Raw genomic sequence first — 21,657 nt, 5'->3', positions numbered from 1 at the left:
TGATAATTGAATTAATAAATTATGTGCTTTGCCAAGGGTTGTTTCTCTAACAACATCAGAGTCTGTTTTCATGTTCTTGATATTTTCCTTTTCATCTTCTAGTCATATACATTCATTCACTTACTCACTCATTTAATTATTCAACAGAATATTGCTTTGAACCTTTGCAGCCTCCATCCTTGCCCGGAGCATGTGGAAACAACAGGCAGAAGGCAGGCTGCTGCACATACATGCGCTCCTGTTGGCCAGCCCATGGAGACGGGGCTCTCCAGCACCCGCATGCACAGCCCTTCCTCGCCTCCTGCACAGCCGCTGCGTTTTTCTTTCCTGCCCTGCTTTTCCTTCTTACTATTTAGCTACCTTCTAATATACTCGATATTTAAGCTGCTTATTGTATGTCTCCCTCTGCTAAGAGGTGAGGGCCACACGGGCATGAATTTTGGTTTGTTTTATTGACTGCTGCATCCCCAGCCTTTAATGCTATGTCTGGCACAGAGTAAGTCAATGCCTATTAATATTTGCTGGATGAAGTAACAAATTCACGCCCTTAGGTGTGCTTCTCTTTCTTTTTCACTCTTTTGGTGCACCTGACTCAGTCCTGCTTCCAGTACCGAGCTGTTTGCTTTCTTTTACTTTTAGGACTTTGCATTTAGTCCTTATCTTAAGCCATAGTCTTAGCCACCCCAGGCAAAGATTCTGTTTATCCATTTATTGCCTTGGGTGACCATGACTTAACTTCAATCTGACGTCCGCATCTCCTAACCTGGTGTCTGAAGCCCAGAGAGCCATGGATGTGTGTGTTGGGGAGGGCTGAGTATGCACTCAGAGGTGGATCAGATGTGAAACCTGTTTTTCTAGAACCCAAATAGGACAGGTAGATTAGTAACCATAGTACAAGGTCATGTAAGATAGTGTTAATAATGAGGAATATTAATCATTGGGGAGTATGTCTTGTAAAAAATTATGAAATACATCAAGCTTCCCAAAAAGCGTAGAAAGTAAGATAGTGAACATCCCCTCTGTACCTAGCTTTTGGCTTTGTAACATCTGAACTATCTCCCACATTTGCTTCAATTTTTTTGTTTTGTTTTGAAATAAAATACTAGATATGACTAAAGTCTCCAGTGTTCCTCTTTTATCCAGTTTTCTTCTTCCCTCCTCAAGTGTAACCACTATTCTGAATTTGATCCTGTGTGTGCACATGCGTGCATGCACACGTGCACACACACACAATATAGTGTGTGGTTTTATGTTTTAAACTGCATGATGACGTCTTCCCATGCTCTTTCCACTCAGCATTTTTTTTGAGATTTATCTCGCTGGCTCATGTAACTCCAGTTGTCTAAGTTGTTGTGTGGTTTCCTACTGTATGAATACACCACAGTGTGCTGATTTTCTTACTGATCAGATCAGATCAGATCAGTCGCTCAGTCGTGTCCGACTCTTCGCGACCCCATGAATCGCAGCACGCCAGGCCTCCCTGTCCATCACAAACTCCCGGAGTTCACTCACACTCATGTCTATCGAGTCAGTGATGCCATCCAGCCATCTCATCCTCTGTCGTCCCCTTCTCCTCCTGCCCCCAATCCCTCCCAGCATCAGAGTCTTTTCCAATGAGTCAACTCTTTGCAAGACGTGGCCAAAGTATTGGAGTTTCAGCTTTAGCATCATTCCCTCCAAAGAAATCCCAGGGCTGATCTCCTTCAGAATGGACTGGTTGGATCTCCTTGCAGTCCAAGGGACTCTCAAGAGTCTTCTCCAACACCACAGTTCAAATGCATCAATTCTTCAGTGCTCAGCCTTCTTCACAGTCCAACTCTCACATCCATACATGACCACAGGAAAAACCATAGGCTTGATAAGACGAACCTTTGTTGGCAAAGTAATGTCTCTGCTTTTGAATATGCTATCTAGGTTGGCAATAACTTTCCTTCCAAGGAGGAAGCGTCTTTTAATTTCATGGCTGCAGTCACCATCTGCAGTGATTTTGGAGCCCAGAAAAATAAAGTCTGACACTGTTTCCACTGTTTCCCCATCTATTTCCCATGAAGTGATGGGACCGGATGCCATGATCTTTGTTTTCTGAATGTTGAGCTTTAAGCCAACTTTTGCACTCTCCACTTTCACTTTCATCAAGAGGCTTTTTAGTTCCTCTTCACTTTCTGCCATAAGGGTGGTGTCATCTGCATATCTGAGGTTATTGATATTTCTCCCGGCAGTCTTGATTCCAGCTTGTGTTTCTTCCAGTCCAGTGTTTCTCATGATGTACTCTGCATATAAGTTAAATAAGCAGGGTGACAATATACAGCCTTGACGTACTCCTTTCCCTATTTGGAACCAGTCTGTTGTTCCATGTCCAGTTCTAACTGTTGCTTCCTGACCTGCATACAGATTTCTCAAGAGGCAGGTCAGGTGGTCTGGTATTCCCATCTCTTTCAGAATTTTCCACAGTTTATTGTGATCCACACAGTCAAAGGCTTTGGCATAGTCAATAAAGCAGAAATAGATGTTTTTCTGGAATTCTCTTGCTTTTTCCATGATCCAGCGGATGTTAGCTATTTCAAATAATGCGTTTCTTTACTGTTTCAAATAAAGCTACAGTGAATTTTGCCCATGTCTCTTCACAAAGAGGAGACTTTCTCTGGGACAATGCATTGCAGTTAGTGTGCATAGAAATCACCTGGGAATCTTGTTGCATCATAGGTTCTGGCTCAGTTGGTATGGGGTGGGCCTGAGAACCTGCCTTTCTCACAGGTTCCCAGGCGATGCAGACCCGTGGGCCACACTTTGAGTTGCAAGGCAGCAGTAGGTGGCTGTGCATCGTTGTCTTTCTAGATATTGCTGTATGCTTCTCTGACGACGTTGTACAAGTTTATGTTCCCCTCAGGAGTGTATGAGATATTTGGTTGTTCCAGGAGTAGCCCCTTATTAATAGTATTGAAATGTAATCTGTAGCCATTCTTTCCTTAAAATTAGAAAGATTTTTGGGTGAGAAAACATGAATAAAACAATAATTTCAGTGGATAGTTAGCTTAACTACAGTATTTCTTAGGAATTGACCTAAATTAGATATATGGATCCTAATTAAATAAATTTTTAAAAAATCCACTTGTCTCTTTTCAGATTGTCACTCCATTTACCATTGTCAGCCCGGACAGGGCTCTGGCTATTAGATGAACTATCCCAGATGCTCAGAGGGATGGGGAACTGTGTGGCAGGCTCTGTGCTGCACTTTCACTTAATCCCCACTTTTGTACACGCTCCCAGCTAAGTATTACAGCAAATGTTGCATCGCATCTGTTTGGCTTCAAGGTTTATATGTGAATTGAGTTTACTCCTCTTAGCTTCAGTTATCTGTAAAAAGGGAAGTAGACCAGATAATTAGATCCTTAAGTCCCAGCACTTAATGTTTCCTAGCTTCTCTGATAAATTAAGAAGTTCAAACACATACATATGATGATAGCTTCCACCCACCTATATTTTTAATTATTAAAAAGCACACTTAAAACTCACCACTTTGGCCATTCTTAGTGTACAGTTAAGCATTAAGTGTATTTACACTGTTGTGAGACAGAGCTTCAGAACTTCTCATCTGCAGATTTGAAACTCTCTCCTCATTAAATAGAACTCTTCCTTCCCTCCTCCTCTCCCTGAACCCCTGGTAACTGTCACTGGACTCTGTTTCTCTGAACTTGGCTACATTAGATACTTCTTATAAATGGAATCATGCAGTAGTCATCTTTTTGTGACTGATTTCATTTAATATAATGATTTCATTCCATCCATTTACAGCATGTGACAGGATTTCCTTGCTTTTCAAGACCAAATACTATTTTGTGGTATGTATACTCCACACTTTGTTTATTCACACCTGTAGCTGGACATTTGGGTTGCTTCCACATCTTGGCTATCATGAATAATGCTGATAGTGAACAGGGGTGTGGCAATATCTTTTCAAGACCCTTCTTTCAGTTTTTTTGGATATATATTCAGAAGTGGGATTACTGGATTATATGATCATGCTACTTTTGATGTTTTGAGGAATGTCTATATTGTTTTCCATAGCGATTGCACCAGGTTACAATTCTGCCAACAGTGTGGTGACATCTTCTACTGGCACAGAAAGTAGCGAATGGGATGTGTGAAATCAGAAGTGAAGTAGGGAGAATAGGCAAGTCCACCGGAGTGAAGGTGAATCTCACTTTGCTAGTATCTGTTTCCCTTGGCTATTTGAGCTAACACCGCTTGCTTCTCTGAGACTATTACTTTAGGAGTGGAGGAGGAAGCCAAATTATTTCTTCGTTGATTTCTTATTGACCACTGGTCCCTGAGAGTTTCTGAGACGGTTCATTCCAGCAGTGCTTTAGCGATGGTCAAAGGAAGCTAGAACGCTGTGTGTTGTATTGTTTGCAAAGTTGAACAAGGCCCTTGACATCTCGGTGCTCCCAAATTCTCATTTAAGAAAAAAGAAAAAGGAGCCTTCCAGTCCATGTTTTATTGATAGAATTGTGACTGCTGACCATTTCAGTTTTCTTCTGAGGATTCTGTGAGTGTTTATATGTGTGTTTTCAAGAGGAGAGATAATTGGATTCCACTTACCGTGTGTATAGGAAGAGCTGGAGTGAGCAGTGGTATTGCAACAGGAATTTCTTCTCTCTTGTGCCCTTATTTTTGAATCTGAAGTGTTACCCAAATGCTTAGTCATGATGATAAGGCAAAGAACTTCACAGCTTGCAGTGTGAAACAATGTTTATACTGTATAAGTGTTTGATAATAGTGAAGTGTGGCAGGAGAGTGGGAAGAATTTGTCAACATGTTTTGAGGAGTAAGAGGATTAGATGGGGAGCACAGAGTAAGATAGCCCACATCCACTTTCAAAAGAAAAAAGTTCTTTCAAATGTCTTTTGAAATAACTCAAGGCTCAGCTATTTTCACTTGGCTCTTAACTCCAAACCATTTAAACTTTTAGCCCTGCAGACAGCTGCAGACAGGTATATTTCCCGCCTTGCCATGTTTGTTGATGAAAGCAAGCAGACTTAATTTCACTGTATAACATACATACAGGTGTCTGTATGTTTGCAAAAGCAATTCTTACTCGTGATGCTCCCCGATTTCAGATTTCCCTGTTCGACTGTTACAGTATTTATCAGTAAATCTATCATCTCAACTCTCCTGTCTCGAATCCTTCCTTCACACTGCTGCTAAGGATAATCTAGTCCCAGCTGGACTCCTTGAGACCATCTGACCTCGAGGACCCTCCATTTGCTTATCTTATCCCTTATATTACCTGTACTTACTTACTGATTCCTTGCAAGTTTTACATGTCAGTGTGTGTAAAGTACATAAAACAGGGCCTGGTATGTAAGAAGGAGATAAGTAAACGAATAATGAATAGTAGTAACATGGTTACTGCTGCTCCTGTTGTTGTTGCCATTTTGTTCCCGTTGTTTCTGTGTCTTTCATTGATCTGTTTGTTTCTGGCTGAGCTGGCTTTGTCAGCCTCTCTCCGGCTGTGCGAGCTGGGGCTGCTCTTGCTCGGGGTGCTTGGGTTTCTCACCGCAGCGGCTTCTCTTGTTGTGGAGCATGGGCTCTAGGTGCCTGGGCTTCGGGAGCTGTGACACAGGGGCTCGTTAGTTGTGGTTCGAGGGCTGTAGAGTGCAGGCTCAGCAGTTGTGGTGCACAACTTTAGATGCCCGCGGCGTGTGGGATCCTCCCAGACCGGGAATGGGACTGTGTCCCTTGTGTTGGCAGGCGGACTCCCAGCCACTGTGCCACCGGGGCAGTCCTGCTGTTTCTACTTCTGAAGCCCGATTCTGGCCATATCATTACTCTGCTCAAGAATTTTCCATATTCTTTTTTGCCTGCAGCAAACTTTTTGGGGACATCAGAACCATTTTTGAAGCCTGTAAAAAAGTGCGTATCTCTGAGTCCCTGCCTCCCCCAGATAGAAATAGAGATTTCTATTCAGGAGGCCTAGGATGGGACCCAGGGAATCAGAATATGAGTGTGCTCCCCAGGGGATTCTGAAGCAGGTGGTATGGGACCTTATTTGGAGAATCATACCACGTAGGATGAAGTACAAACTCCTGAGTCTAGAGTTCAGAGCCTCAGTAAACCCTGTTTGTATATATTTTCTCCTTCTATTACTTCCTGTTAGTCTGTTGCAACCGTAGTTAGATTTCCCCTCTACTCTTGCTTCCCTGGGTACCCCAGGTGCTTTCCCAGGATGGTATGGCATAATTTTGTGATCAAATATTTCTAATAATCCACAAACCATCTATTTAATAATATGATTAAAACTTGGCTTGGAGTGAATATTAAACTGTAACATGTGAGACCAACCTTCCCTTTTTCGAAAATTAGGAAACAGTTCCTAGGTAACATCACTGGGTACCTTAGGATAATATTTTAAAATTGACCTTTCCTCTTGTTCTCTTTGCACTGCTCTTCTCTGAACTCATTTTACAGGTATTATACTGAGCAAATAGTTTTAGCCTTTAAGTTGCTCAGCTGTGCTCTGTAAATAGAGACACTCAGACAAATCTAGTCCCAACCTCAGAAGCCGTTGGCAGTACTTGAATTTCTTTTATGTTTCTTTCCTTTTGTGTTCTGTTGCTACAAAATTAAGGTATTAATGAAATTGTTTAGGGTAATTTGAGTGTTTTCTGAGATCACTGATGATCCCTTTTAGTTCTCAATACTTGCAATTTTTAGTAACATCTAAGAATGCTGTTTTGCTAAAAAGATTACTTATAATAAAATATTGTTTGGGGAAGAGAAGGCCCTATCATAGGTATTTTCTTTGCCTTGTCTCCTCTTATTTTTATTTTTTTAATTAATTTATTTTAATTGGAGGCTAATTAGTTTACAATATTGTAGTCGTTTTTGCCACACGTTGACAGGAATCAGCCATGGGTGTACATGTGTCCCCCATCCTGAACCCCCCTCCCACCTCCCTCCCCATCCCATCCCTCAGGGTCATCCCAGTGCCCCAGCCCTGAGCACCCTGTCTCATGCAGCGAACCTGGACTGGCGATCTATTTTAAAACATTCTTATAAGTTAGGTATCATTATCCCAGTTTTATGAAAAGTCTTTACAAAGAGGGTATGAGATTTAATATCGCATAGTTTATAAGCAGTGATTACAATATCTGACCCAGACCCCTTCACCTCATGGCCTCGCCTCTTCCTGCTGTGGCCTGGAGCTAGATTTCAGTGTTCACGTTTGTTTGCTGTATTTGCTCTCCTCCCCCTTCTCGTTTTCCCTTAAACTCAAGGAAGCTGTGAAAATGCTGTAAATAATAAGCTCACCAACATTCAGAGTTTGATAGAATAGTCATTCTTCCAAGCCATAGGGGCAGTATTTGGTTAATTCTTTCAGTGCATTTTGAATTTGATGGTGGCCTGAAGGAATAAAATGCACTTTTAAAAAGTAAATAATTGACTCGTATTAAATGGAAAAATTAGCTTTTTTTTTAAGCCTTGAAAAATGCAAACAAATGGAAAAATAGTGGACATGAAGAAAATGTTTTGCCTAGGTAGCAATTTAGCATATTCCATATCCATGACCTTTGACTTCTAGATCAGTACGATTCTTTTAGAGAGATACTGGAAATACTAATTAGCAGTATTCTCTTAGCTGTGAGAATGCACTTAAATAAACAGATCCCAAATACCAAATCATGAGCATGCATGTTTGCCTTTGAGCAATATATTGACTCACCAGCCCAGAGCAAGTGCAGCTCTCCAAGTCGCCAGTTGGGGATTATTTCTGAAGCTGGAGCAATTGTTTCACTCTGCCCTACTGTTTGACACTCATTTGACTTGTTACTTTCTCACACGGAAAGCAGGTTGACGAAACCTCTAGACACACACCCAAAGCGAAAATCCATAAAAATTTATAAATTGGACTTAATTAAAATAAATTTAAGACTTTTGCTCTTTGGAATACTACTAAACAGAATGAAAACTCAGCCATTGACTGGAAGAATATCTGCCAAATCACGTTTCTGTCAAAGGACTTGTATCAAGAATATACAAAAAACTCTCAAAACTCGAAAAGCAAACAGTGTGATTTAAAAATAGGGGAAAGGTTGGGACAGACCCTTCACCAAAGAAGACGTGTGTGTGGCAAATAAACACTTGAAAAGATGTTTGCTTTTGGTGTGTGTCTAAGAGTTTCTGCCTAACCCAAGGTGAATCAGATTTTCTCGCTTTCTTCTAGAGGTATTATAGTTTTACATTTTACTTGTAGAGCTATGCTGTATTTTGACTTTTTACAAGGTGTGAGGTTAACTCAACGTTCAGTTTTTTTGCATATGAGTGTCCAGTGGTTCCAACTCCATTTGTTGAAAAAAACTATTTTTTTCTCTATTGAATTGACTCTGCACTTTGTCAGAAATTAGCTGATATTTGTGAAGGTCTGTTCCTGAACTCTGTTGTGTTCCATTGGTCTTCATGTTTTTCTTTCCCCGATAACACATTGTCTTGATTGCTGCAGCTTTAGACTGTCTTGAAATCAGTTATTGAGACTCCTCAGCTTTGTCTTTGGCTATTCATTTCTTTGTTTTATCATATTTAGAGTCAGCTTTTGAATATCAACCAAAAAATCCTGCTGAGATGTTGATCAGGTTTCATTGACTCTGTAGATCTAATTGTTACGGTATGTCTCTCTGTTTATTTAGGTCTTTTTGGTTTCCTTCATCAGTGTTTTATAGTAAAAGCACAAAGACCATACATATATTATTTTGCTTTGTACCTAAGTATTTCATATAGACAGATGGCAAGAATTATCCGTACTGTATAGATTGAGACACTGAGAAGCAGAGCAGGTAGACTTACTGAAGGTCACAGAGCTGGTTAAGTAGCAGCAGATTCTGGTTTTCAGATGTCTTGCATCTGTCTAGTGTTTTTGCTACTCATTTTCATAGCAGAAGCTTCTCATAGTGAAAAGACGTGTACTTTGGAGTTATTTAGTTTGAGTTCCAGTCTTTTCTCCGGTACTGGTTAGTTTAATGATTTGTTTCATCTGTCTCAGGCTCAATTTCCTCATTCAAAAAACCTTCCTCATGGGATTGTGAAGACTCAGGGAAGTCATATGTGTAAGTTCCTGATGTGATGTTTGATATACATGCAGCACGTGCTCAGTAACTGGCAATGTTATTATCATCTTTGTTACCATTCATAGTAGAAGGTAGTTGTTACAGCCTTTCCCAGAACTTGCTGTCTTGTCTCATTAATTAGATGAATTGTCTCTGAATTGTGGAAAACTGGCGATGAGCCAGGGACAGGCACTAACAACATGGTCCTTAAAGCGTGAGACAGAAGAATTTCCAGAAAACCCACATCATGCTGCTGCTGCTGCTAAGTCGCTTCAGTCGTGTCCAACTGTGTGACCCGATAGACGGCAGCCCACCAGGCTCCCCCGTCCCTGGGATTCATGCTAGCCTTTTATTTTTCATATGTCTACCGTAAAGTGGAAGAAATGTTTTGCAATAGTGAATTGTGATTGGGAATTTTGATGGATATATTTTTAGTTTAAAAGGTAAAGCTTTCTTTAAAAGTGGTGGCTTTAAAACTTTCCACATTTCTACAAAGCCTGGTTTAACTCAAAAAGTCATCAACTTTAATATTAAGTTTCCCAGCTTTGCAAAGATTTGTGACCCTACGCTGGCATAACATAAATGTGAAATGTAATTTGAGTATCAGTGTTATGCTAGAGTAAGACCTTTTATAAAAATAAGAGCTGTATGTTGATAATTCCTTTTCCTGAGAACTAGGCCTTTCCGAGCTTTCTTTAAACCTACAAAGATGAAATATGGGCCTAATAAAAACTACATTTTAAAATAACATAGTTATTGTATGATTTCCTATACATTTAGGAAATCAGGTCTGTGGTCAATACACTGTAATTTGTTCAGTTGTTATTTTCTATTCTTTCAATGTGCAGGTGAGGTTTGAATTAAGTATTCTTATTCTTGTTTCTGACGATTATTTTTCCTTTTCTTTTGTTTAAAAATCAGGAAAGATGTTATTTTTGTAGATGCTATCGTAGGTTTGTGAAAAAGGTGAAGTTTTTTGTTGGATAGATTCAAAGTTGTTTTCCCAGTCTTGTTTAAATAGAGTAGGGTTTTAAATGATGAATTTCAAAGCAAAATAAGCAACTGTGTATGAAAGGGGGATGGGAATCCTATATATCTTTATCTTTCCATTTTTTCCTCTTCTCCCTCATTCTACACAGAAGCAATTACAATCCAAGACTTAAGATGAAGCCAAAAGAAAAAAGACAGAAAAGGAAAATCCTACCTTCTTTTAGTTAAACAACATTTTGAATCAGAAAATGTTCCACAATCCAGTAATGTTCCTAATGTAGTAAGCAGCTGAAGCTTTAACCAGTTCTTGCTGTTTTAATTATAACATTAGCTTTGAAAAAGACTGAACTGTTAGTTGGGTTCTGTGTTGACTTTAGTGCCACAGCTCAGCTAAAATTGCTGCTGTGGCACACCAAAGCTTCCCCAGCAAAATGGGAGAATCTGGTCTAGAAAAGCCTCATTGCTCTTAAAAATTTTTTTTAATTTACATCCAATAAAATTTACTCATTTTGTACTTAGTTCTATTAGCTTTGACAAATGCAAAACTCAAGATATAAAACGATTTCATTACGCCCTCAAAATTCCCTCGAGCTGTTCCTTTGTATAGTCCTTCCTCTTACCTCTGATTCCTGAAAATCCTCTGGTCTTTTCTCTGCTGTTGCAGTTTTGCCTTTTCCAGAACATCTTGTAAATGGAATCATATAACAAGTAGCTTCTGAGTCTGACTTTCTTCATTTAGCGTAATGCATTGAAGTCCGTCACATCCTTGCGTGTCAAGGCTTCCTTCTTTTCAACTGCTGAGTATTCCTCACAAGGAAGTACCACAGTTTATCCAGTTAAGTCATTGAAGGACATTGGGCTGTTTTCAGATTTGGGTGATTATGAATATGTAATTGTGCTTAGTCTCAGTCGTGTCTCTTTGCGACCCCATGGACTGTAGCCCGCCAGGGTCCTCTGTCCGTGGAATTTTCCAGGCAAGAATACTGGAGTGGGTTGCCATTTCCTCCTCCAGGGGATCTTCCTGACCACAGGATCCAACCCTTGTCTCTTGTATCTCCTGCATTGGCAGGTGGATTCTTTACTACTGCACTACCTTAATCTATCCTAAAGATTTTAATACAAGTTTTTGTGTGAACATAGGTTTTCATTTTCAGATAAATACCTAGGAGTGGAATTGCTGAATCATATGATGAAGCTATATTTAATTTATAGGAAATTATCAAACTATTTTCCAAGGTCTCTGTACTATTTTTGTGTTCCCAGCAATAATTTTTGAAAGTTTCAATTGGTCTACATCCTTCGCAGCAATTGATATTGTCACTTTTTAAATTTTTGTTTACTTAACTTGAGCCATTCTAACAGGCTTGTGGCCTCTTATTGTGCAGTTTGCTCTTTGATTTCATTCAGTAGATGATGTTATGATTGCATTGTGTGTGTAGAGAATAGAAGTACTTTTAAACATTAGAGTACACTTAATAGAAAAAAGAAGGAAAAGGAGAAGATGGAGGACTAGGAGATTATTCCCTGGGAAGTTTGGAAGATGTATTTTTTCTTTGACTTTAGGGTACAAAGCAGGAAATGGTGACAATTGCTCCAGTATGATGAATGTGGAAATGACGCTTGTCATATGACCTCAGTTCATAAAGCTCCCCAAGTAGTTTATGTCCTGGAATCGGCTTATTCCCATCTGATAATAAGCCTGAGACGCTAAATTTCTCCGTAATTATAAATGACCTACAGATAGTGCCTTACAAAATAATTATATTTTCCTGGAGGAAATACTAAAGTGTATTTATTTTTTACTTAGGTATAAATTTTCAGATAATTTTAAACTTACTAAGCTTGAATTCTTGATGTTTTACATTTTCATTGTAAGATTAAGTGCTGAGTTTTAAATACTTTTAAATAGTTTTAAATACTTCTAGTTTTTGCTGCTTTGAGATTGAGTGGAAGATGCTGCCAATATTATAATATGTTTGGTATATCATCTGAATATGGGGAAGAATGAAAAGTTTTGAAATATCCCAAAGCAGTTTCCTTTCTTTCTCTCTTTGGTATTCTTAATAGATATATTTTTTATATTCTTTCAGTATCTGAAGATTTAAAAAACAAGAGTGGAATCATTGTTTAAGGAATGAGTTAGAGATTGAGTTTGGCGAAGATATTTCCACAGTTTTACAAGAGGCTATAGAGAGAATTTCAGGTATATTTCTGAACTAGGTTCCCGTGAGTGCTGGGTGTATTTTTCGGTATCTATGCTTAAGTGCAGAACTTGTTTTATAATCATTTTAGTTCAGCAACAGTGCTGCTAGCAACATTTCTTTGTGAGATTTGCATCATGAATTGACCGAGGATGCAATATTTTCACTTTTTTGTTCAAATCTTTCACTTCTTTTATAGTTCTTTTTTAACTGCAAAAGGCTAACACACTATTATTAATGTATCAAACTGCCTTAATCTCCAGACATCCTAGTTAATAGCAGCACTCAAAAAGGGCTTCAAAAACAGGCACAGAGAAGCAAAGTACACATTAATTAGGCCATATTATTACAATTAATATTTTTCTAAAAATCCCATTAAAGTAGCTGCAGATACCAAAGCATTATTAAAATTCTGTAGATGATATCATGGACTTTTTACTGAGCTGAGGACATGAGTTGGTTAAAAGTTGGATGCAAAGAGAAACTTACCAGGTGTATGAAAAGCCTGGGAAAGGTCTTTATTATGTTCAAGGAGATAATCTTTTACCAGGACAGGTGTTTGTGCACAAAGAGGGGACTTCTAAACAAAATTACTAATTTTTTATTTTTTCTTTAGTGCTAAAATTTTCATCTCTTGGCCTTGGTAAGGGATGTTTGAAAAAGTGCAGTGTTTAAATGTAATGATTGCTTTGGGTACTTTTACATCAAAAGCATACCATAAGTTTAAGGTCTCAGAGAAAAGTGCCCATTTATTGTCTCTTCTCTCTTCCTATTTCTATTTTTAAACAGTTTGAAGTCCAGATTTGAGTTTCTTATTCTTCTTTCAGGTTCAAGTCACCATATTTCATTGTTATTCAGAAGTGCAACAAAAAGAAGATGTCTCCCTGCTAATACATATGTTACTCTTCTCTTATTATCTCTGTACAGTTTTCCTAAGAATTATAGGGCATTGAAAGGAAACCTGCTGTTCAAATGATGTTGAGTTATTCCTCCATATATCTCTCAGGCAGCCCAGTGAGTCTTCTGGCATTTTACTCAGGCTTGTCTGTGACGAGCTTTTAGAGTCCTCTTCGTGTTTTACTCAGGCTTGTCTGTGATGAGCTTTTAGAGTCCCCTTCGTGTTTTTCTTTCCCCGTAACATACACACTAGTGGCTCACCATCAGTCACGCCACAGACTCCTTTGTGCTGTTCCAGTGTCTAAGAGTCTACTTCACTAAAAGAGCAGCACTTCATCTCTTGCCTTTGACTATAGGTCCTTCCCACTGTTTTTATCAATTGACATGTCTTTTTTTTTCTTTTTTCACATCGCCAGTCTCCTGTAAAGTGCATTGTTTCAGCATTAGCTCCTATCTGGTTCTGTATGAATGTCTAGAACTGTGAGGGCTCTGAGAGTTTACTCTACGTACAAGCTAACAAGTTATCCTACACAATTTGGTGAATATTTGTAGTCCTTTGTATTTGTTCCTGTTGCTCATACTATTCATTTAATTTGGGTCATTTCATTTGAGGTTAGACATTGAGAAAGGGCCTCAAATTCTGAGCTCCAAACAGAAGAGATGCATATTTTTTTGGCACGTGGTATGCCTCACTTCAGCTTCCTTCCCTTTAAATTTGGGGAGGAATGTTAATGGGATAGTGTACTTTTGTCTTGATATGTCGCCTTCGTGGCAGTAGAACTTGATCCCGGCACTGGGGTGATCTCTCTTGCTGAAATATTTGCAGTTCACCATACAACTGTTGGGCTTCCCTTGCGGCTCAGCTGGGAAAGAATCCACCTGCAATGCAGGAGACCTGGCTTCCATCCCTGGGTTGGGAAGATCCCCTGGAGAAGGGAAAGGCTACCCACTCCAGTATTCTGGCCTGGAGAATTCCATGGACTATATAGTCCATGGGGTTGCAAAGAGTTGGAAATGACTGAGCGACTTTCACTTACTCACTCACTTTACTACTGTTAGGATGATCAGTACCGAGGGTTTATAATCAATGATGCTGTTTTACTTCTCCCTGAAACCATGAGCTGTGCCCTTCTGTTTTCATCATATTTGTAAACATCTTTATTGGTAGTGTGCGGAGCCCAGGATATGAAGGATACCATCTTCTTCCCCATCTTGCTGACTCACAACTTGAACTCCTCAATGTCAGGACACTGATTCTGCTTCGTGGACATTGTCCAAAACTGCCATGGTAATAAACCCAAACTCGGCTTTCAGATCTCGTCACAAAGCTGTAGTCTGTGACTATGCACAGAGGATGAGACGGTTGGATGGCGTCATCAGCTCTATGGACATGAGTTTGAGCAAACTCCAGGAGGTAGTGCAGGGCAGGGGAGCCTGGCGTGGTACAGTTCCTGAGGTTGCAAAGAGCTGGACACGACTGATGGAGAGAACAGCAATAGTAGTCCATTTCTTCCAGCTATTATAGTTACTATTTTGGCACTCCAAACCACTTCCAGTTTGTGTGTTGGGTCTGAGTGTTATAAATACTTAATTATGCCCTGTTTACAGATGAGAAAAAGAAGGCACAAGGAGGTTAACTAAGTTCAGTTCAGTTGCTCAGTCGTGTCTGACTCTTTGCAACTCCATGGACAGCAGCATGCCAGGCTTCCCTATCCATCACCAACTCCCAGAGCTTGCTCAAATTGATGTCCATCAAGTTGGTGATGCCATGCAACCATCTCATCCTCTGTCGTCCCCTTCTCCTCCTACCTGCAATCTTTCCCAGCATCAGGGTCTTTTTCAGTGAGTCAGCTCTTTACATCAGGTGGCTGAAGTATTGGAGCTTCAGCTTCAGCATCAGTCCTTCCAGTGAATATTCAGTGTTTATATCCTTTTGGATTGACTGGTTTGATCTCCTTGCAGTCCAAGGGACTCTCAAGAGTCTTCTCCAACACCACAGTTCAAAAGCATCAATTCTTTGGCTAAATTGCCTTGGTCATAACTAACTTTGGCTAACTAACTTGCCTAAGGTCTTGAAGTTAGTAAGTGATAGAGCTGGATTTAAACCTGTAGCTGTCTGCTTCTATAGCCCATGCTCATATCTGCTTCACTTACTTTCTCTTTAAATTACTGTCATATGAGAGTTATAGGTGATAGATGTTACGGATTCAAACTGCGGGTGATAGAATTAGAGTTTATGCAGGAGTAAGTTTCAGCTGGTTTTTTAAATAAAGGATAGATTTAAATGTGTGGACAGGAGAGAGAGTTCCATGGAGCACAGAATAAGTAAAGTTTCAAAGATGGGTCTGAAGAGTCTGTTCAGGGGATTACAAAGAGATTGAATCAGCTCTATAGAAATAATAAATAACCAGCGAACTGAAGGTTTATCCATGAGACTTTACTGAAAAAATACTTAGTTTTTTTCCTCAAAGTTCTTAGATTAATTGGGTTCTTCTAGAACACCTCTTGGAGAAGGCAATGGCACCCCACTCCAGTACTCTTGCCTGGAAAATCCCATGGATGGAGGAGCCTGATAGGCTGCAGTCCATGGGGTCGCGAAGAGTCGGACACGACTGAAGCGGCTTAGCAGCAGCAGCAGCAGCAGCAGAACACCTCTATTAAAAATTTTGTCTCATTTACTGGGAATTCAGTTCAGGTTTCAGTTGGAAGTACGTTAGTAAGGAAATAATAGATAAAATTCTCAGTCTTTGTTATAGAGCTTTTTAGTCCATTTATTTTTCTTGAGCTACTTCTGCCCACACCAGCATAATTTGGTTGGTTTAACTTGTGATGAAATTGGTCCAGCAGGAGGAATTAAATGTATATTGGAAATGTGCCAGATATTGGGAGAAAATGTTATTTTTAACATTCTGGTCATTTTGGTAGAGTGATCTTGCCATGAAGTTGCTATTGGAAGGTTTATAGACCACTAAACATGGCTTTCTTATTTACAAAAACCACACACACACACAGAAACTAGAAATAATGTGAAAACATGTAACTTTGTCAAAAAATGTCACGCTTACATAGCCTAGTGAAAATAAGAATCCCAATTGAGATGGAAAGCTTATTGCTGCCCTAAGCTTGGGGATGAAGAAATTTGAATTCTCCTCTGGGTTTTGTAACTGATTCCCCACTGAAGCATAAAATATACATACAATAAACCACTTTTCTATTCATTCATTCGGTATATTTACAATTTAGAAGAGGTGTGAAGAGCAGGGAGATGAGCTGACACAGAAGGTCAGGAACTGAGGAACCGCGGGCCGAGAGCGGACCAGGTGAGCATGCCCCTGTGGAGCCTTTGGTTCTGATGGGGGTGGATGAGGAGCTTGGGGTGCCACAAAGAATTCTGAAGGTTAATTTCCTCATCTAGAACAGAGGAGTAACTTTTTTATAGCTTCTAGATTTGCAGTTTATCCAGTATCTTTTTAAAAATCATGAAACCTTGCATTAGTTTTTTCCAAGCTAAACTTTTGTCTATAATTATAATGTCATTTTATATAGTTCCGTACCTATTCAGAAATATAATTTGTGCCATAGATTTCTCTGGGCTTTTTAAACCCAGGTCCATAGCTACTTTGGAATGGGGGCTATTCTTAAAATATGTACAAGGTTTTATTTTATCTGCAGTTGATTCTAACCACATGTTTTTGTGCATGCTTAAAAAGTCCTGTGTTGATATTTTGTCAAACTGTGTTGAAAATACTTTCTTCTTAATAAAATGAGTATTTGTTGTTGCTCAGTCGCTAAGTTGTGTCCAACCTTTGCAACCCTATGGACTGTAGCACACCAGGCTTCCCTGTCTTTCACCATCTCCTAGAGTTTGCCCAGACTCATGTCAATTGAGTTGACAGTGCCATCCAGCCATCTCATCCTCGGTTTTCCCCTTCTCCTGCCCTCAATCTTTCCCAGCATCAGAGTCTTTTCCAGTGAGTCAGCTCTTTGCATCAGGTGGCCAAAGTATTGGAGCTTCAGCTTCATCATTAGTCCTTCCAATGAAATTCAGTGTTTATATCCTTTTGGATCGACTGATTTGATCTCCTTGCAGTCCAAGGGACTCTAGAGTCTTCTCCAGCACCACAATTTGAAAGCATCAGTTTTTCGGCACTCAACCTTCTTTATGGTCCAATTCTCACATCCATACATGACTACTGAAAAAACCATAGCTTTGACTACATGGACCTTTGTCGGCAAAGTGATGTCTCTGCTTTTTAATACGCTCTCTAGGTTTGTCATAGCTTTCCTTCCAAGAAGCAAGTGTCTTTAATTTCATGTCTGCAATCACCGTTTGCAGTGATTTTGGAGCCCAAGAAAATAGAATCTGTCACTGTTTCTGTGGATGGAGGTCCATAACACTGTACAGGAAACAGTTACAAAAACATCCCAAAGACAATGAATATAAGTAAGAGCAGAAGTCAATCCTAACTGACCTTTAAATGAATGTGCATTAAAAAGCTAAAGCCAACTAGTTCTAAATATTTTCATTCAAAAACTGTTTGAAATATACCTAAAGACAATGTTTATTTTCTAAATCTTTTAATTTGGGAAAGATTTCAAATTGTTATTTGATTTTAACCCACTGATCAGGATGCCCCTGTAGACATTCTCATCTGGGATTTATTGTTCATAATTTCCTCATATTAAAGTTTAAATTCTCCATTAATTTCTTCCTGGGAAGAATATTTTGTTCATGGTTCCAGCTGTAGCATAATCCTGTCTGACCTGTTTAAGTTACTAGTCAACCATCCGAGCCATAGGCTTCTGCTGCTGTACAATGGGACTGTTTATTATTTAGCATATTGTCATTTCCAGTATGTGCTCTCAGTTCCATGTAGATAAGCAGAGGCCCTGCCTTTGGAGAGGTCTAATCGAGTGAAACTAATGTATATAGATCCATGCACACTTTGGAGTGTGGCGTAAGAGGCTTAGAAGAGTATTGAAAAGGAAATGGAGAATGTTAGTTTTATTACTAGTTTATGTGCTTTGCTGTGTATGATTCCCAATTTGTGCTGTGCTCAGTCGCAAGGTTGTGTTCCTCTCTTTGCCACCCATGGACTGTAGCCTGCCAGGCTCCTCTGTCCATGGAATTCTCCAGGCAAAAATACTGGAGTGGGTTGCCATTTCCTTCACCAGGAGATCTTTCCAATCCAGGGATAAAACCTGTGTCTCCTGCATTGGCAGGCAGGTTCTTTACCACTGAGCCACCAGGGAAGCCCATAATTCCCTATTTAAACAAACTAAATAGGATAGAAAGTGAATTTGTACTAGAATTTATTCTACCCATCCTTACAAAATTATCATGAATGTTTACCAAGAAAAGTAAAAGAGTTTATTAAGAAAGCATTAACTCTTGATTGATAATATCTTTTTCTCTCTTCTCTTTGCAGAGTATGTGTGTAACTGCTCTGCGGTTGGAAGCCTGGGTGTGAATCGCTGCAACCAGACCACAGGGCAGTGTGAGTGTCAGCCGGGTTATCAGGGTCTTCGCTGTGAAACCTGCACGGAGGGTTTTTACCTGAATGGTACTTCCGGGCGCTGTCTGCCCTGTGACTGTAATCCACGTGGAGCCCTCAGCACAGTCTGCAGCAGGTAAGCAGCAGAGATTGAAGGTAAAATTAACTTTGTTTTATCACACTCAGAAGGCGGCCCCTGCTCTCAAGGACCAGACTGGCATAGAGTCATCAAACATTTCATATTCTTTGTTATCATTTTGACTTGGGGTCCACATTATATTTAATGTCTAGATTTAAAAGGTTCTATTGACACAACATTGTAAATTAACTATACTACAATAGAATTATTTTTTTAAAAAGCTTCTGATTTACTGATTTAGTTCTTCAGATTACTTGGGTAACCAGTTTTGCTTTGTAAGGTGCGGTGCTTAACTAAGTTCAGTCGTGCCCGACTCTCTGCAACCCCACGGACTGCAGCCCCCCAGGCCCCTCTGTCCATGGGGACTCTCCAGGCCAGGATACTGGAGTGGGCTGCCGTGGCCTCCTCCAGGGGATCTTCCCGACCCAGGGATCCAGCCCAGGTCTCCCGCTCTGCCGGCGGAGTCTTTGCCTGAGCCACCAGTAGTTTTCTGACTTTCATGGAGCAAAAGTATTGAGAATGTAGCCTGCTTTCTGGAAGCAATAACTTCTAGGCCCTTCCAGTGAAAATGAGTGTTGGGTGCTCAGTCATGTCCAACTCTTTGTGACCCAATGGACTGTAGCCCGCCAGGCTCCTCTTGTCCATGGTATTCTCCAGGCAAGAATTCTGGACTGGGGTGCCATTTCCTTCTCCAACCTGGGGCTTGAACCCATGTCTCTTGCACTGGTAGGCGGTTTCTTTACCACTGAGCTACAGGGGAAGCCATATGGGTGCTTTTCTGTGTTTTAATTGCAATTTAGGAAGTTGGTTGGTAGTTTTGTGTTAACATGTAATGCATTGTAAGTTTTTTCACTTAAAACATTGGAAAATGGCTTCCTTGTTAGCATTTATGCAGAATATCTGATTTTCAGTAATGGATGATGCTAGGCAGGTAGAAGATATTATTCTTACCTCTTCTATGTGAACTGTCTTTTATGTGTACTTGACAGGTTCTGTCATCCTTAGAGGTCTTTTAGAAATGAGTAGCACATGATTTTTTATTATCTGCATAATGGCGAAGTATGTTGATTTTCCATTCCCTTTCCTTAGTCTTTTCCTTAGTCTTCTAAGGAAAGGCCTTGCTTCTCCTGCAGCCCTTACAAGTAGTGGCTGTCCTCACTCTCCTGCTTCTCTTGTCTCTAGACCTGGAGCTGGAGTGTCTTCCTTGTCTCTCACTGCTGCTTCTAGAATGCCTTCCCTTCTGGCTCACTGACACCTCCCTGACCCTATGCCTGTCACGGTTCTGGATGATTTTTCAGTGTCTATAGATAGTCCTAATGACGCATTGGCCGAGTCATGACAATGTATGGCAAAAACCATCACAATGTTGTTAAGTATTCATCCTCCAATTAAAATAAATAAATTAATTTAAAAAATGCACGGGCCTCTCTGTTTCTTGCCCTCTCTTCCAAGAAGTTTTCCTCCATCTTCCTTCCAATCTTTATTTCTTTTACTTGTCTTATTTCTTGATTGTGTTAGTCCCCAAGAATAAGCTTATTAAAGTTTTTAGATAAATCCATAATTCTTTTCTATGAGTTAGTGCAGACTAATACTTAATTTAAAATTTTAAAACATTATTATTTCAGAATGTCAGGTAATTTGTCAGAGCAAGCACTGCATCCCAAAAGTCATTTGAAAACCTGTAAGTCATTAGAAGGAAGGCATGGGAGCTCTAAATCCAGCCCTAAGCATCTCACGTCTTCCCACCAGAAAGGAAGTTACATGGGCATGAGACTAGAGGAACAGAAACAGGAGGTTGCAGGACTGTGCACTTCAGCAAGACCACATGGGTGATCCCTGAGGAAGCACCTCTATGTTCTGTTCTGCTTTAAGGTATATGTGGGTGGCTTAAGCGGAAAAGGAATTGTAGGCAAGTAGTGTGACATTTGGCGGAAAGGAGATGGAGTCTGAAATTAGTAGACTTTGAGTCCATTCTTGATTCAGCCACTTAATAACTGTATAATCTTTTATTTCACCTCACCTCAGTGTTTTCATCTGTAAAGTAGGATTAATGCATATAACATGAAGAATTTTTGTGAGAATTAAGTTGTGTGTGTACACCCATTTACACTGTAACTGGCACGTAGATTCAGCTCAGTAACACTCCAGTCGTTGAATATGTTTTTTTTTAAGTGAGGAATAGAATTGTTGACTCACAGAAGAGGGGACTAAGTCACCAAGTTTGCGTATGAGTAGGGACTGAAGTATCTGTTTCTGTTGGTAGTCTAAAGAAGAAATTGTTCACTGCGAAAGAAAAAGAAGTTTAGCTTATTTTCTTCCATTTTCGTGGAGAAACCTATTAATGCTTTTTAAAATTTTCAGTTTAAAATAATAGTAGTAAAAATTAATTGCAGACACACTAGGTATGATCCTGGGCCCTTTGCATGTAGTAATTCATGTAATCCTTGCAGCAACCATATCAGCTAGGCACTATTATTATTATTCTCATTTGTACAGGAAAAGAGCTACAAGTTAGGTACTTTGCCTAACTTACAACATCAGTTCAGTTCAGTCGCTTAGTCGTGTCGGACTCCTTGAGACCCCATGGGCTGCAGCACACCAGGCTTCCCTGTCCTTCACCATCTCCTGGAGCTTGCTCAAACTCATGTCCATTGAGTCAGTGATGCCATCCAACCGTCTCGTCCTCCGTCATCCCCTTCTCCTGCCTTCGATCTTTCCCAGCATCAGGTTCTTTTCCATAGTAGCCAGTAAATAAGAGTTGGAAATGAAATGTATGCAATCTGAACCTAGAGTGTGTATTCCTATCTACTGTGTTGGTACAGCACTTTTCAAAA

General features: G+C 39.9%; 1 protein-coding gene across 1 annotated transcript in view; it reads left to right on the top strand.

Moving 5' to 3' along the window:
- Positions 1 to 21,657, top strand: part of MEGF9 (multiple EGF like domains 9) — an 80,662-nt gene that overhangs the window by 20,250 nt on the left and 38,755 nt on the right. The window contains exon 2 of the mRNA XM_003586445.5: positions 18,619 to 18,820. Coding sequence (XP_003586493.2) covers positions 18,619 to 18,820 — 202 coding nt within the window. The remainder of the gene's footprint in view (positions 1 to 18,618; positions 18,821 to 21,657) is intronic.

The sequence above is a fragment of the Bos taurus genome, chromosome 8 (assembly GCF_002263795.3).
Source record: "Bos taurus isolate L1 Dominette 01449 registration number 42190680 breed Hereford chromosome 8, ARS-UCD2.0, whole genome shotgun sequence".
NCBI classification, from domain to species: domain Eukaryota; kingdom Metazoa; phylum Chordata; class Mammalia; order Artiodactyla; family Bovidae; genus Bos; species Bos taurus.
Note: the sequence above shows the minus strand (reverse complement) of the source record. Positions and strands in the feature narration are given on the sequence as shown.